General features: G+C 27.9%; 2 protein-coding genes across 4 annotated transcripts in view; both read right to left on the bottom strand.

Moving 5' to 3' along the window:
• The window catches only part of LOC122511435 (venom metalloproteinase 2-like), a 162,261-nt gene that overhangs the window by 67,017 nt on the left and 80,209 nt on the right, over nt 1-15,035 (bottom strand). The window lies entirely within an intron of this gene.
• The window catches only part of LOC122511436 (homeobox protein abdominal-A homolog), a 68,783-nt gene continuing 61,850 nt past the window's right edge, over nt 8,103-15,035 (bottom strand). The window contains exons 3-4 of one of the 2 annotated variants that reach the window (XM_043626649.1): nt 9,252-9,350; nt 8,103-8,668 (exon numbers count right to left, since the gene is read on the bottom strand). In XM_043626649.1, the coding sequence (XP_043482584.1) occupies nt 8,274-8,668; nt 9,252-9,350 (494 nt within the window). In that variant the 3' untranslated portion in view covers nt 8,103-8,273. The remainder of the gene's footprint in view (nt 8,669-9,251; nt 9,351-15,035) is intronic. The other variant, XM_043626650.1, reaches the window with a different exon arrangement.

Raw genomic sequence — 15,035 nt, 5'->3', positions numbered from 1 at the left:
TATTTTCTACTACTAAAATTCTCGGAAACAAATTACAATTTTCGAGTAGATAATAATTTTTCCCCCTTTTTTTGTTTGTAAATTTGTATTAAATGTAATTCTATTAAATTTTTTAACTTTATTAATTAAATTATTTAAATGAATTATATTCAATAATAATCTTTAAACATAAAACACATTCTTGCCATTGGGGAAAATTGGTTTATAGAAATTTCGTCATTTAATTCCGTTTAATTTGGAATTCAGACGAATTATAAAATTTCAAGTGGATCAGCTGTTCTATTTGTCCGCCGCCATTTTGTTTCTCGTAATTCTGAGAAGTGACGGAATACAGCACGAAAAAGTTTCTAAATTTGAACTTTAAAAAAATATTGGTTGGTCTTGGAACAAAGAATTATTAGAACTTTTTTTCTCTGCAACTTTTTTTTTAACTTTCATCCTCCAACCCTTTTTTTAATTGACCCCTTTTAAAAAAAAATTGCTACTACTTGAAAATTGCAAAATAGAAATAAAATTACAATTCTATTTCTTTTAAAGAAATATTTTAAATATTCGAAGTGTGTTGAAATATTAAGCGTGAGTCTCTTTAGATTAGCGTCCAAAGTTAGCGTCGACGCTAAGCGTAAAAAAAATTTTCCTTCTGCAAAAAAAATAGGGAAAATTATTTTCAAAGATTATTTTAAATCTTTAAATAGAAACTTTTAGAAGCATCGACGCCAACTTCAAATACCCAAATGCGGAAAAAAATCGGATTATTTTGAAAAAATAACAAAATTTTTTTTAATTTAAATAATATTTTTCATTTTACTTCTTTTTACGATTTTCAAACACCGGTTTCTGGAGAAATTTTTTTTTTCATCGCACGTTTTTTTTTCTTTCTTAAACGCATACATAGAAACTACCATTTTGTAGTCTATTATTAAATATTTTATTATGATCTGTCAGTACCATTTTTCTCTTTCATTCCTATATTTAACGAAAAAAAACAAACAAACAATTACGCAAAAATTACGAATTAAAATAAACAGTTTCTATAAATAAAACAATGATCTATAGTGTATAAAGAAAATATAACAAAACAAATTTAACTTGATTCTGCGAATTTGATTTTCGCAAGACGGATTATGGAATAAGCAACTTTTTTGGGGGCAGGGTGGGGGTGGGGAGTTGAAAAATTGTTGCACTTTGGGAAAAATGTTCTTGTTCTGAATATATATTTTTTTGTAATTTTTTTTTAATATGCATTCTTTTATTTAGTTTTCTTCTATTCACTTTTCTTCTTTTATTTACTTTTCTTTCTATTCACTTTTCTTCATTTATTTACGTTTTTTATTTTCGTTTATTATTTGTTTACGTTTCTTTTGTTTACGCTTCTTTTTGTTTACGTTTCTTTTGTTTACGTTTCTTTTATTTACGTTTCTTTTTGTTTACGTTTCTTCTATTTACGTTACAACTTTTATTCACGTTTCTTCGTTTTTTATCGAATTTTTCTGCTTAAATGCTAATTTTCAGACACACCACCAATCACACTCTTGGTATTTTATTTATCACCCCTTGAGCCGTACTCTAATTTTTTTTCTTATCTAGTTTTCATTAATTTTTTTTATAATTCGGATAAAGAGAAGTGTCCTCAACGCTTTTATGTCTCAAAATCCTACCTTTTCGAATTTTTTACATGGTCGTGAGTTTTGGCAAGTTGGGCAAAAAAATTGTACTAATCAATGTTTTTTTTTATTCGTTGAACGTTTTTTTTTTTATTTTACTGAATCTCTAATATTTTTATTATTACTTTATTGATATTTGATTTTAAATATTTTACAGAAAAGGTTAGAAAATTTTCTTCCGTTTTTTGAGAAAAATTTATAAAGTGTTTAAAGATTTTTTTTGCAAATAGTAGAAAAAAATACAGGAAAAAATTGTTCATCGAATAAAAACATCGTCTTACTGTTTAACAACCGGTAAGTTTGGACTTTAGCGTGAGAGAAGATTTTTTTTATGCGTATATGTATAATAAATGTAGAGAGGGAATTTGAAAAAGGATTCTGGGTGAGGGAAAAGGAGAATATTAGTTGAAAGGTGGAAAAAGTGAAAGATTCGTGCTAAAAATAGGAGGAAATTTTCAAATATGAATAATTGCTTCGAGACGATTTGACAAAATTTTTGAGTGTGGACGGCGCCCGCGCAATTTTTTTCAATTTTAATTTTTTTATCAGGTGTAAAAAGAATTTTATTTCTAAAGTACTGACGACCATGAATTATAACAAAAAAATTACTTTTCCCCCTGGTCAACAGAAATTTCTTTCTTTTTTTTGTAATTTCTCCTCACTCGAGAATTTTATTGCTAATTGACAGTCTACGTCAATTTTATGTTCCCTCTCTCTCTCTCACTCTCTTTCTCTCACACACTCACACAAAAGAAAAACAAATTACAACACTAATTAAAATTAACACATAAAATATGACGAATGGAGAATTAAATAAATATTTACAAAAAAGAGATTTTTTTTCCATATTCAACATAATATTTTTTTCTCTCCCAAGAAAATTCTTTTTCAAAAAACAATAACTGAACATTTACAATAAATTTCGATAAAAATCTATCAATTTCGATCAATTAATAGTGTTATTAAATATTAACATTCAAAATTTCGCGCCATTTGAGAAATGCGCGCGCATACCAAGTGGGAATAGCGTCAAATTCTCTAAATTCAATTTAGAGTGAAAATGATAGTAACTATAATAAATAAAATATAAAAAAAAATTTCTTGACATTTCCGTTCGTCCCCTTAATTACAAGTTTTAATATTCTAAGTAAATGTAATTCTGTACAAAAATCGCTCGTTTATTATACGAATTTTTTACGGACGTATCGGCGCCGTCACTGGTTTTTTTCATCTTCTCTACTCACTACGCATCATTAATTAACGACATAACATCAAACGTAACTATATAGCGATAATAGATCATAATACAGTTGTTATTATTATCATAAAGCTTTCTACAAAAAAAAAAATTGATACACCGTTTCTCGATTCAGAATCACCGTTTAAAAAAAAATTCACCAGCACTTTTTTTCCGCTCCAATTTTTTTTCTTTTTGCCGTATACATGTGCCGGGCGCGATCACACTCTTTGACGTTTTTTTTAGTTTATTTTTTGCAAAAATTCTATTCAAACTTGAAAAAAAATAGGAAAAAGCCATCAGGCTAAAAGAAATCGATCATTTTTTAATTGAAAAAAGAAAAAAAAATAAATGTGAATACTTTTTACAAACTATTTTTAAAGCGAATGTTTGCCGGGGTAGAAGTGAGCTTCCCCCCACCTAACGTCCCCCTCTCCTAGCGCATAAGCGAGCTTCTCTTTCAGCGCAGACGCGAACTTCCCCCTCCCAACGCCCAAGGATAGTGGAGGGGGTCCGCTTCTCACTGAGAAAAGAGAAAATACGGAACGCTAGTAATAAAATGGTTGTAATAAAAAGTAATAAATTAGGAAAAAAACTAGATTTTATTAATAAAAAAACGGAGAGTAATTGAAGACTATAAAAATTAAAAAGCCGTAATTAAAAAATACAGAAATCAAGAACCTACGGTCTTAAAAAAATTAATTTTTTTAAGTAATTAAAAATCTGAAAGCGGAGAGTAATTAAAAAACAAAAAAATGGAGAGTAATTAAAAAACAGAAATCAGAAAAACGGAGAGCAATTACAAAAAAAAATTAAAAGAGTAATTAAAAATAGACAAAGAACAGAAAGAGGCAAACATTCCTTTAAATTACTTCAACACGCCCTTACATTAAAAAAAAATGTCTCCCGTTCGATTTTCGATTCTGCGAATTGAAAAAATCCCTCCTTTAAGAAAAAAAAAACAAAAGAAAAGAATCTAAATACTATTTACGAATAGGGTATTTTTTTTCTCGCTATGTGGATTATACGTGAGAATATCGTGTGGACTCGCATACGCGTCTCTTAATTACATACGGATACTGTTTAGAATAATATTTTAATTAGATAATTAATGGTAAAGTATTCACTTTTTCCTTCACGTTTACCTATACATAGATACTCTATATTTATATATATATATTTTTTTTTTATTTATTTATATATGTATATGGGATTTCACCTTGAGTTCGGACGTCTATTATAGAGTTTTGCTCGTCGTCGTCGTCTTTTTTTTTTAATTATTTTTTTTTCCTTCATTAATTTGTTTACGTACATCATTATACGTATTCTATTTTTCGTCCCTTGCTTCCGGAGCACGATAACGCGGACTCATATACAGTTTTTTTTTCTTTATAATGCTTATCAACTTGAATTATACATTTACGAAGTATTTTTTTTTTTTTTTTGCTTTTTTTAATATTATCGTTATTATTATTAATATTATTATTATTATTAATTAAGGTCGCATTTCACACCGACACTTTATCCCAAAAAATTAGCAGTGGTTTTTTATTTTCTATTTTGTATTTGTGGGTAAATTTAGATTTCTTTTCGTTTTTCAAATGTAGGGTGAAAATTTATTTTTTTCTGAAGGGAAAATTTTTTGATATTTTTGGAATAAAAGTGCGGCTGTGGAAAAAAATGTATTGTTTCATAGCTAGACTTGGTTTTTTTTTTTAATAATTACATTTTGCGATGATTTTTTGCTTCTTTTTTTTGTCTTTTATAAGTATTTCTAAGTTAAGCAATATACCAACAACAGGCTCTACTCTACGGAAAGGTCTACCCTGACACCAAATTACGTATTTAATGTACTATGAGTGAGATACTCGTCCGGTATTATAGAATTATTACTCATTTCCATGTTTCCTGGTCGTTAAGTTCCAAGACAAATTGCTTTGAATTTGGATCGTTGGCCATTCAAAATAAGCCTCTTCTTCTATTCTCAATTTTTAATTTAAATATTTTTCGTTTAATTAATATTCTTGACTTAATTTTTTTTGAATTATTATTTTGACCTCGAAAAATTATTCAGAATTCGTTTCTTTTTACTTTTAATTATAATTAATAACCAGAGACATATTTCTCACTCGTTAATAATTTGAAATTTTTAATTTGAATTTTAGGAACAATTTTAAAACTTTTACCTAAATTTATCTCTTAAAAAAGAATTTTCGAAAATTTAAAAAAATTTTCAAATTAATTACTTTAATTCAAATTAAATTATTAATTAAATTAGTTTAACTAATATAAATTAATTAATTTGAAAATTAATTCAAATTAATTTCGAGGAATTATTTTGAAAATTAATTCAAATTAATTTCGAGAAATTATTGTTTAAAACTTATTTCTAAACCCAAAATCATAAAATTAAAAATAGAAGAAGGCTCATTTAATATCTGACCAATTTTTGAATTATCCTAGACTGCATACGTATTTCTGTTTTTGGCAAGGGTTCAAAGAGAAAAAAAAACAATTTAGTTGAGAAAAATTTGGAAAATTTATTTTCCCTGATTATCCAATTTTTATCAAAAAACTAAACAAAACAAATTGGAGTAATCCTACTAAAAAATAAACAGATTCAGACTTTTTTTTTAAACACAAATTAGATGAAAATTTTATTGCTCGTATTTGTATAAAACTTTTTGTCATCATTAGAAACAATTTTCAAATTGTTATAATTTGTTTTTCAAATTTTTAATAAAATTGTTTCAAAATTTTAATAAAATTTTTGTATAAATTCTATATTTATTTTTTGTTGTTTTTAAAGAAGTTTTTACATTTGTAAAAGTTGAATAAACGATGAAAATAAAAGATAGAAATAAAAATTTTTACAAAAATGTTTATATTTTGTGATAGAAAAATATGACAAAAAATTTTGAAAGCAACAAAATTTTTCAATAATAGATTTTCAATTTCTGTAAATTTATAAATTAATTTGTAATTAATTTGAAAATATTTGGCAATTAACATATAAATCAATTCCAAATTCATTTGAAATTCATTTGAAATTAATTTGTAATTAATTAATAAATTAATTAAAATATAATTAATTTATTTGTATTAATTAATTTATAAATTAACAAAAAACTATGTTAATTAATTTTCCATTGCATTGAATGCAACAATAATTTAGATTTAATAGTTTACAGATACAAATTCATTGTTTAAAATCAACGACCAATTTATAATATAACAAATATAAAAAGAAATTCGATTTAGTTTTTAACTGAAACACTGAATTTATTTTTTCTTCTAAAAACTTAAAAATTCCTTTTTTAATTTTTTTTTTCTTTTTTTGTAAAGTTAACACAATAAACAACAATTTTTTTTACAGGGATTCGTAACCGGGAATAACAGGTCAAAGTTAATTTAAATGCCTATACATATTAAACTACAATTTGAACACAATAAATTTTTTTCTTTTTAATAACGCTATTGAAAAAAGTACCATAGATTCGAAGAGGTACTTGAAAAAAAATTTCCACTGGTTTTTTGTTCATATTTCAAATTTTTCTGAAATTTCGCAAAATATTTCCACTACAAAATATTTCTTTTTCAAATATTAACAAAATATTGTTAATATTTTTTTCAAAATTATACAAAAATTAAATTAATTAAAGAATACAAATAATTTTTGTATTCTTTATTTTGTGAGAAAAGAAAAAATTTTCTCTCCAATTAGTTTGACTAATTGATTTTCTATACAACTAATTTAAGTAATTGTTTAAATAATTTTTTTAAATTATTGTTTAAGACTATTTATGAATAATTTATAATAATTTTTGTATACCTCTTCGAATTATGATTGAAAATTTTTTCACTTCTACTTAACAAATAATCAAAATTTCATTTATATAAATAAAAATCAAAAACAAAAAGTCTTCCTTAGCACCGGTAAATAATGAACAATTCTTCTTTTCTTTTTTGTTTTTAATATCGAAGAAATGTCCTCGAGTCCATCAGACGTTACCCTAACATAAAATTGCGTCAATATCGAAAAACTTGGCTATAATTAGCATTGCGAATATTTTTTTTTTTCAATCATCATATTCTTAACATAAGAAAAGTTACAGATCACCGGTAATCGTTGCAATGACGAATAATAATAATTTCCACTTCATCATAAATAATTTCACTCTTTCAAGTCCATTTTTGTCGCTTTAGAATCAAGAATCTCCTGATACAACAGGGAAAAATATTTTATCATTTTTAGAAAAAATTTTCCGGGGGGGGGATTAAATTTTCTTCTTTGCAATTTAAATTTTTTCGAATAAATATTTTGTGCTTTTTTATAAGCACAATTTTGAAAAAAATGACTGAATTTATTATTAATTCAAGAATTATTAATTGATATTAATATTATTGATAATATTATTATCGATACTATTAATTAATAATAATCAACAATTCATCATTAAAAACTTGTATAAAACGAAATGGATCATTTAGAAGGAAATAAAAAACACAAACTTTGAGAAGATTTGAACCCCCGACGCAGGGAATGGCAATATCGCGTGGACAGCGCCTTAACCAACTGCGCTATTCTCCTATTGTAACCAACTTTGTTTACTTATCAATAAAAAAATAAACCTAAAATTGCTATTTTTCGTCGTACAAACAATTTCTTTCAATATTTCACATTTGGACGCTTTTCTTGTTGATTGGAGAAAATTCTCGAAACTTGAGGCACAAAATAATTTTTTTTTTTTTTTTTGGACCTTCATTTGAAATATCTTGTGAAGAGGAGTCATCTCGCCGTTGTTTTTCATTTAATAGGAGGAGGATCATCAGGAGTCGAGAATCGTTCAAAACGAACGAGAGTTTCTTGTTTTTTTTCTACTTCTATTTTCCAGAAAATATTCTGAAAAATTGTTGCACTTTAGCCAATCCAGAGAAATTTCTGGATGAAATATATTATTATAGTCTTGGCTCCACTGGAGGAAGTTGCGAAAGGACTTTCGTGATAAGGGGGCAAGGGGGGGAAAGGGTGGGTTCGGCTTAGTCCGTTCTTTTTGGGAACAGGAAAAAACATAAACGATGCAGTCTTCATCTCTTCATCATTGACAACTTTGATTTTTTTTTTTTCTTTTGTCATATGGAGTCGACATCACGGTTGTCCTGGACAAAAAATAGCCGACGAATGGCTTAAAATTTTTGTCGCTTCCGTCTTACAAAAAATACATTCTAGGATCAGTCGAGCGAGACCGTGGCAAGGTTCGCTGGGTATAAGTACGTAGTCGAGTGTGTATTTTTTATTTTTTTTTTTTTTGCGATTAATATTTAATTACTATCTCCTAGGCAAGAGAGAGTGAAGTGAGCAATGTCGTTCCCTATGCGGGAACTTTGCTGACAGCCTTGAGGAGATCGTTTTGCGTTTTATCGAGACCACCGACGTGGTGTTGCTGATGCTGCAGTGCTGTTTGTTGCTCCTGTTGCATTTTAGCTTGTTTCTCGGCCTGTTGTTTTTTCATCATATCCTGCTCCTCACGTTCACGACGAGCCTGCTCGTTTATCTCCTTTACCGCCCTCAATTCCTTCTTCAATTTCATCCGTCGATTTTGAAACCAAATTTTTATCTGCCGTTCCGTTAAACAGAGAGCGTGGGCGATTTCTATTCGTCGTCTTCTCGTCAGGTAGTGGTTAAAATGAAATTCCTTTTCTAATTCCAACGTTTGGAATCGTGTGTAGGTTTGTCGACCTCTACGCCTCGGACAACCGTTTGGACCTGAAACAATTGCAAACATTTTTTTTTCTATTAATTTTCTTCACTAATTTTTTTTTTTTTTTTTTTTGATCGAAAAACTTTTCGATTTCTAAAAACGTTTTGTTTTATAGTATGTGGGTTAAGTAGCAAGAAATTTTGCCATTTTTGCCGCTCTCCCAAGAAAGGTACCTAAGAACCAAACGAATTAAGATGTTTAATTTATTTTCATTAAAAGTTTCTTTTTAATTATTTAAATTTAAAACCAGTTTTTAATGAATATTTTCTAATGAAGAATTGAACAATCAATTTGTTACAAGATAATTCTCTTTCTGTATTTTTACTTCAAAAATTATAAACTATAAAATTTTTTGTTTCTCAGGTACCTAGGGAGCGCGTCACAAATTATAGTTAGAAAGTAAACGGAAAAATTCCATGTCCATTATAAATAAATAGGTATAAACAATGCAGACAATGATCTACTAATTATATTTTGCAATTATCAAAAAGAAATTTCACAAAATCAAAAGTTATAAATTTCCCAAAAATATTTTTTTAAGGATTTTCCAATTTTCATGTTCTTGCTAATTTGAAAATTTATACGTACTATAATATTGACCCTCCCAAGTAAGATCATTGAAATTCTGCTTTGACAACGGCTCAGAACGGCATATGTCCAGGGTATTTAGATTGGACATGCGGCCTTCTGAAAGTTGAACAAAACAATCCTTTTTTTAAAAAGCTCTTGAAATTTTTTAAAACAATGTTTTTAATTATTTTAATTTTCAATTCTACTTTTCAATTCTAGTTTCAATTCTAATTTTTAATTCTAGTTTTCAATTCTGATTTTCGATTTTAGTTTTTAATTTCAGTTTTCAAATTTACTTTTTAATTCTAATTTTCAATTTTAATTTTCAATTTTAATTTTCAATTTTAATTTTCAATTTTAATTTTTAATTTTAATTTTTAATTTTCAATTTTCACGTTCAATTTTAATTTTCAATTATTATTTTGAATTTTAATTTTGAATTCTAGTTTTCAATTCTGATTTTCAATTGTAATTTTCAACTTCGATTTTTAATTCTAATTTTCTATTTTAATTTTCAATTATAGTTTTCAATTCTGATTTTCAATTCTAATTTTGAATCTTGATTTTCAATTCTAATTTTGAATTTTAGTTTTGAATTCTAGTTTTCAATTATAATTTTGAATTTTAATTTTCCATTCTAGTTTTCAATTCTGATTTTCAATTCTAATTTTGAATTTTGAATTTCAATGCTAATTTTGAATTTTAATTTTTAATTCTAGTTTTCAATTCTGATTTTCAATTCTAATTTTCAACTTTGATTTTTAATTCTAATTTTCCATTTTAATTTTCAATTATTCTAGTTTTCAATTCGGATTTTCAATTCTAATTTTGAATTTTGATTTGTAAATCTAATTTTCAATTTTAATTTTCAATTTTAACGTTCAATTTTAACGTTCAATTTTAATTTTCAATTATAATTTTGAATTTTAATTTTTGATTCTAGTTTTCAATTCTAATTTTGAATTTTAATTTTTAGTTCTAGTTTTAAATTCTGATTTTCAATTCTAATTTTCAACATCGATTTTTAATTCTAATTTTCCATTTTTATTTTCAATTCTAGTTTTCAATTCTGATTTTCAATTCTAATTTTGAATTTTAATTTGTAATTCTATTTTTCAATTCTAATTTTCAATTTCAATTTTCAATTTTACTTTTCAATTCTGATTTTCAATTCAATTCAAATAATTGAAAAGTAGAATAGAAAATTATTAATTCTAATTTTCAATTATTCGAATTGTTCAATAATAAAAGAAACTTTTTTTTCTAATTTCAAAAAAACCCAAACTATTTAGTCGAAATTATCAATATTCTGAGAAAAAAAAATTATCTCGTTCGTTACATTAAAAGAAAGTGGAAAATTTATGGTTGACCTTGACTGAAAAAAGTTCGACAAATGACTGATTGTCCCCCCGTTGACAGAAAAATTCTTTTTTCGTGCTGTCACAAATCTTAACTCTCTCTTAACATTTCTTGCTTTCCCTTTCACAAAAGAGTGAATTCGTATGGTCACTAGGTTTTTATTGCAGGGGTTGAGGTCCCAGAAAAGTTGCGAGTTTTGGAAAAAAGGGCATAAAAAAAGGAAAAAAAGTTTTTTTTTTTTTGAAGAAAGAGAAAAAAAGTCAGAAACGAAGAAAAACCCTTTCTAAATACCCCAGCGGTCTGACCTGACTTTCCCTCATAGTCTTCGAGAGTCCAGGTTGTAAACACGGGATTCTCCTGCATTATGATGTTTTTTATGGTGTTTGGGTATTTAAAGTTCTGTTAAAATCATACCGTGCAATGCTTATGCGTTCAGGTAGTCGAATATTTTTTTTCAACCAGCGAAATATTTTTTTTCACCAATACTATTATGGAGAAGGGAAAAAAAAATTTTTTTTCTTGATAGTGAAAAAATTTTAACTTCATAATGAATTAGAAATAATGAAATAATTTTCAACGACGAATTGCAAATGAAGATTTTAACTTCATAATGAATTAAAGATAATTGCAAATCAACTGATTTTAAATTCATTTGCAATTACAGATTGTTAACTAATTTTAATTCCATTTACAACCAGAGATTATGAATAATTATAAACATTATCAAACAAAAGCTGAACAATAATCGAAAAAAAATTGTTAAGTTTTAGCAAAAAATGAAACAAAAATGATTTTTTAAGTTCTACTTTGAAAGATAAACAACTTTAGGATCACAAACATCTTTTTGAAGCTGTTGGTATAGCAAAAGCAATTATATGAACGAAAGAGAAATACGTTTGCAATTTAAAAAACGAAAATTCTAATGGAATTTCCTGCAGACACGAAGATAGTCAAGCAATGTCAGGCGTCGGTTTGGCGGCGTCGTGACAAGAATACTAGCTTCCTGTGTCTTGATTTCTTTACACCACCATCACACTCTTACGCTCACTTTTTCATTCAATTTTTTTTTGCCAGCCTCCTTCTGAATTTCAATTTCCCTTTTGAAAATAAATTAGTTCAAGTGTCAATAAACCTTCTTTTAAATTCAATTCAAAAAATAAACCCACGGTCAGATCAAAAGAAATCGAAATCTCTTTTTTTTCCCAGAAGCAGAAACATTCGGTATCTGTATGCTACTTGTTTGTTTACTAAAGGAGAGTAGTTTACTACAATGTGATCAAAAATTACTAACTGTGATCAAAATCTTAAGATCAGGATCTTAGGAAAAAATCAAAAGACCTGGAATTAAGTTGAAGTTAAAAGAAGCAAACTTTTAGAGAATAAATCTTTCCTAGTTCATGAATATTATTTTAGGAGATAATTTCTTAATTATATAATATGCAAAAGTAACCAGTTTATCTAAACACTTTAAATTTAGAATTTACATTTAAATATTATAAAGCAAAAAAAAAAACTATTAGAAATGCTAAAACTAAACCTTTTTGTTAAGTAAGAAGAGAGGAAAGAAAGTGGGGATAATGGGAAAGAAAGAGAGAAACCGAGAGTTCTCTCTCACTCTCATTGCCCCCACTCCTGCGCTCGCGCATGCGCCCCTCTCCTGTGCTGAAGAAAACTGCCCTCATTGGTCAAAGAAGCGCGCAATTTATTCAAATATATGAAAACTACTCAATTCTGCGAAACGGTAAAACACTATTTTTGAAAGTATTAAATTCGTACTAAAGTGGATCAAATTGCTACGAAAGTGGATCAAATTGATACCAAAAATTTGTTTCAATTTTTTTTTATCTACTTTTTTGGTATCAATTCGTTGCAATTTGATACATCTGTAAGTTAAAGTTTACAGTTAAGTTTACAGTTTAAATTAACTTTAGTGTTTAAGTTAACCGAAACAATCATTTAAATTGTATCAAAATTCTCAAATTCTGCAAAACGGTAAACAATCATTTAAATCATAACAAAATTCGAAAAATTAAAAAAACGAAAAAAGCCGAATAATTCGAAACGGTTGTCTTTGCGGAAATTGTGGAAAAACCCTCTTTGAATAAAAATTATTTCACGAACGTAAGTTTCATTATGCGCATCAGGTAATTTTCATCTCTCCCCGAAATTGGAGTAAAATTTATCTTTCGAAATTCCTGAGAGACTGTATATGTAAAATAGAAAGAGGAGTGAGTGCAAATGTGTGGGTTTCATGTTTACATATTCATACATTAAAATGCGAAAACTGGTGCGTGTTTAAATATATGTAGACAGTATGCAAATATCTGGTGTGTTTGGTACAGAGTACATTTATATACAGACACATATACTAGACGTATACTACAATATACTGCACATGTACAATACATATACTGCACATATACAGCACATATGCAATACATATACTGCACATATAATGCACATATACAGTAGACATAATGCACATATACTGCACATATACTAAAATATACTCCACATATACTAGACATATACTACAATATTTTGCACATATGCAACACATATACTGCACATGTACAACAGATATATCACAATATACTTCACATATACAACAAATACACTAAACATATACAAATACTGCACATGTACAAGACATATATTCTGCACATACACAACACATACACTGCACATATATCACAATATACTTCACATATACCAGACAAATGTTGCACATATACTAGACATATACTACAATATACTGCACATATACAACACATATGCTGCACATTTACTACACATATATTCCATACATTCACTGCACATATACACATTTAGTATGTGTAGTAACACATATACACTATATATAATGCACATATGCTGCACATATACCAACTATAAGTGTACGTATACCCAAGTTTACATAGTATACACATATGCACATACGCTTCACATATACTAATTATAAGTGCACATATACTCAAGTCTTCCGTAAAATATCTGTACGCATACCCAACTAATATGTGTACATCATAATATATGTGCATGTACATACACTTATGTAGTATATGCACATGTAGTATATGTGTAACTATATAAAAAGATCTAAAAAAAATTTTTCCTGGCCAGAAATGTGTATAGTGAGTGGAACCGTGAAAGTGGCTGAGAGCAGCAGCGTGTGCTGGCCTGGGTCGAGAATATACATAGGGTGCATTGGATGTGTGTATGTGTGTGTGTGTGGGGTGGTCGCCAATGCGAGAAGGGTGGGCCATAGGTTACCTTGGCAACCAAAGGGGAAACCATTTCATCCTGCTGACGGCATATCATACACAGGGGCGAGTCAAGCAGCAAAACCCTGGTTCAAATGCAAGCAACAACCGCGTGCGCCAGCAACGTTTTGTCGTCGAGGAGTCTAACACCCCGTCCCTAGTACGATCACAAACACTCCACTGACGTAAATAATTCCCAACCCCCTCACCCTTTCCCCCGTTTTACTTCCCTTTACTCCCCCCTCATCTCCTCGTCAACCGAAATTCGTTATCCCAATGGACGCGAAATTGTTATGCCAGTATATGTGTATATGTACAAGTTCTTGCAGAGAGCCCTATTATCGAATGACAAAAATACCCCATTGAAATTTTAGTGGAGTAATTTTTTTGTAAATTTTATTTTTTTATTTTGCAAATGATAAACAATGTAATTAATAATTGAGAAAATGTTAAAATAAACGATCGCTTCGAGTCTCGCTCTTTCTTTTTTTTCTGAATTATTAATTTCGACCAAGTAAAGTGATAGTATCAATCTTATAATCAGTAACTATTTTGAAATAAATGGGACCTAATAGACCCCCCCCCTATTTACCCCCTTTTATGTCTGAGAAGAAACCCCCCCTCCTCTTCTCAGGCACTTTTATTGCAAAGTAATCGCAAAAAATGATTTTAAACAAAAGCGAATATAAAAATAATTATTTTGACTTTGACATTGATTTCATATTCCATTTTGATAATTTCAAGTTCAAAATTTACGAAAATCACTTATTAACTAAGTAAAATTATTTTTTGATTTTAACCATTAGACTGCCGGAAAACCTAAATAAATGTTCTAAGAAGTAATTAAACTAAATTACATAAAACTTGATATTTGGGGGTTTTCGAAGACGTTGATTATGAAAATGACATCAGATTTAAAAAAAAATTCAAAATGGCGGATCCAATATGGCAGATAAGAATTTAAAAACTGTTTGGATTTGATTGAAACTTGTCACTCGGGGGTTTTTGGGGTCGCTGATTACGAATTTGACATCAGATTTAAAAAATTCAAAATGGCGGATCCAATATGGCGGAAAAAATTTAAAAACTACTTTGGATTTGCTTAAAACTTTTCATTCGGGGGTTTTTAAAGTCGTTGATTACGAATCTGATATCATATTGAAAAAAAATCAAAATGGCG

Source organism: Leptopilina heterotoma, unplaced genomic scaffold (genome assembly GCF_015476425.1).
Source record: "Leptopilina heterotoma isolate Lh14 unplaced genomic scaffold, ASM1547642v1 Lhet_82, whole genome shotgun sequence".
Taxonomy (NCBI): Eukaryota; Metazoa; Arthropoda; class Insecta; order Hymenoptera; family Figitidae; genus Leptopilina; species Leptopilina heterotoma.
This window is presented reverse-complemented; position numbering and strand designations above follow the sequence as displayed.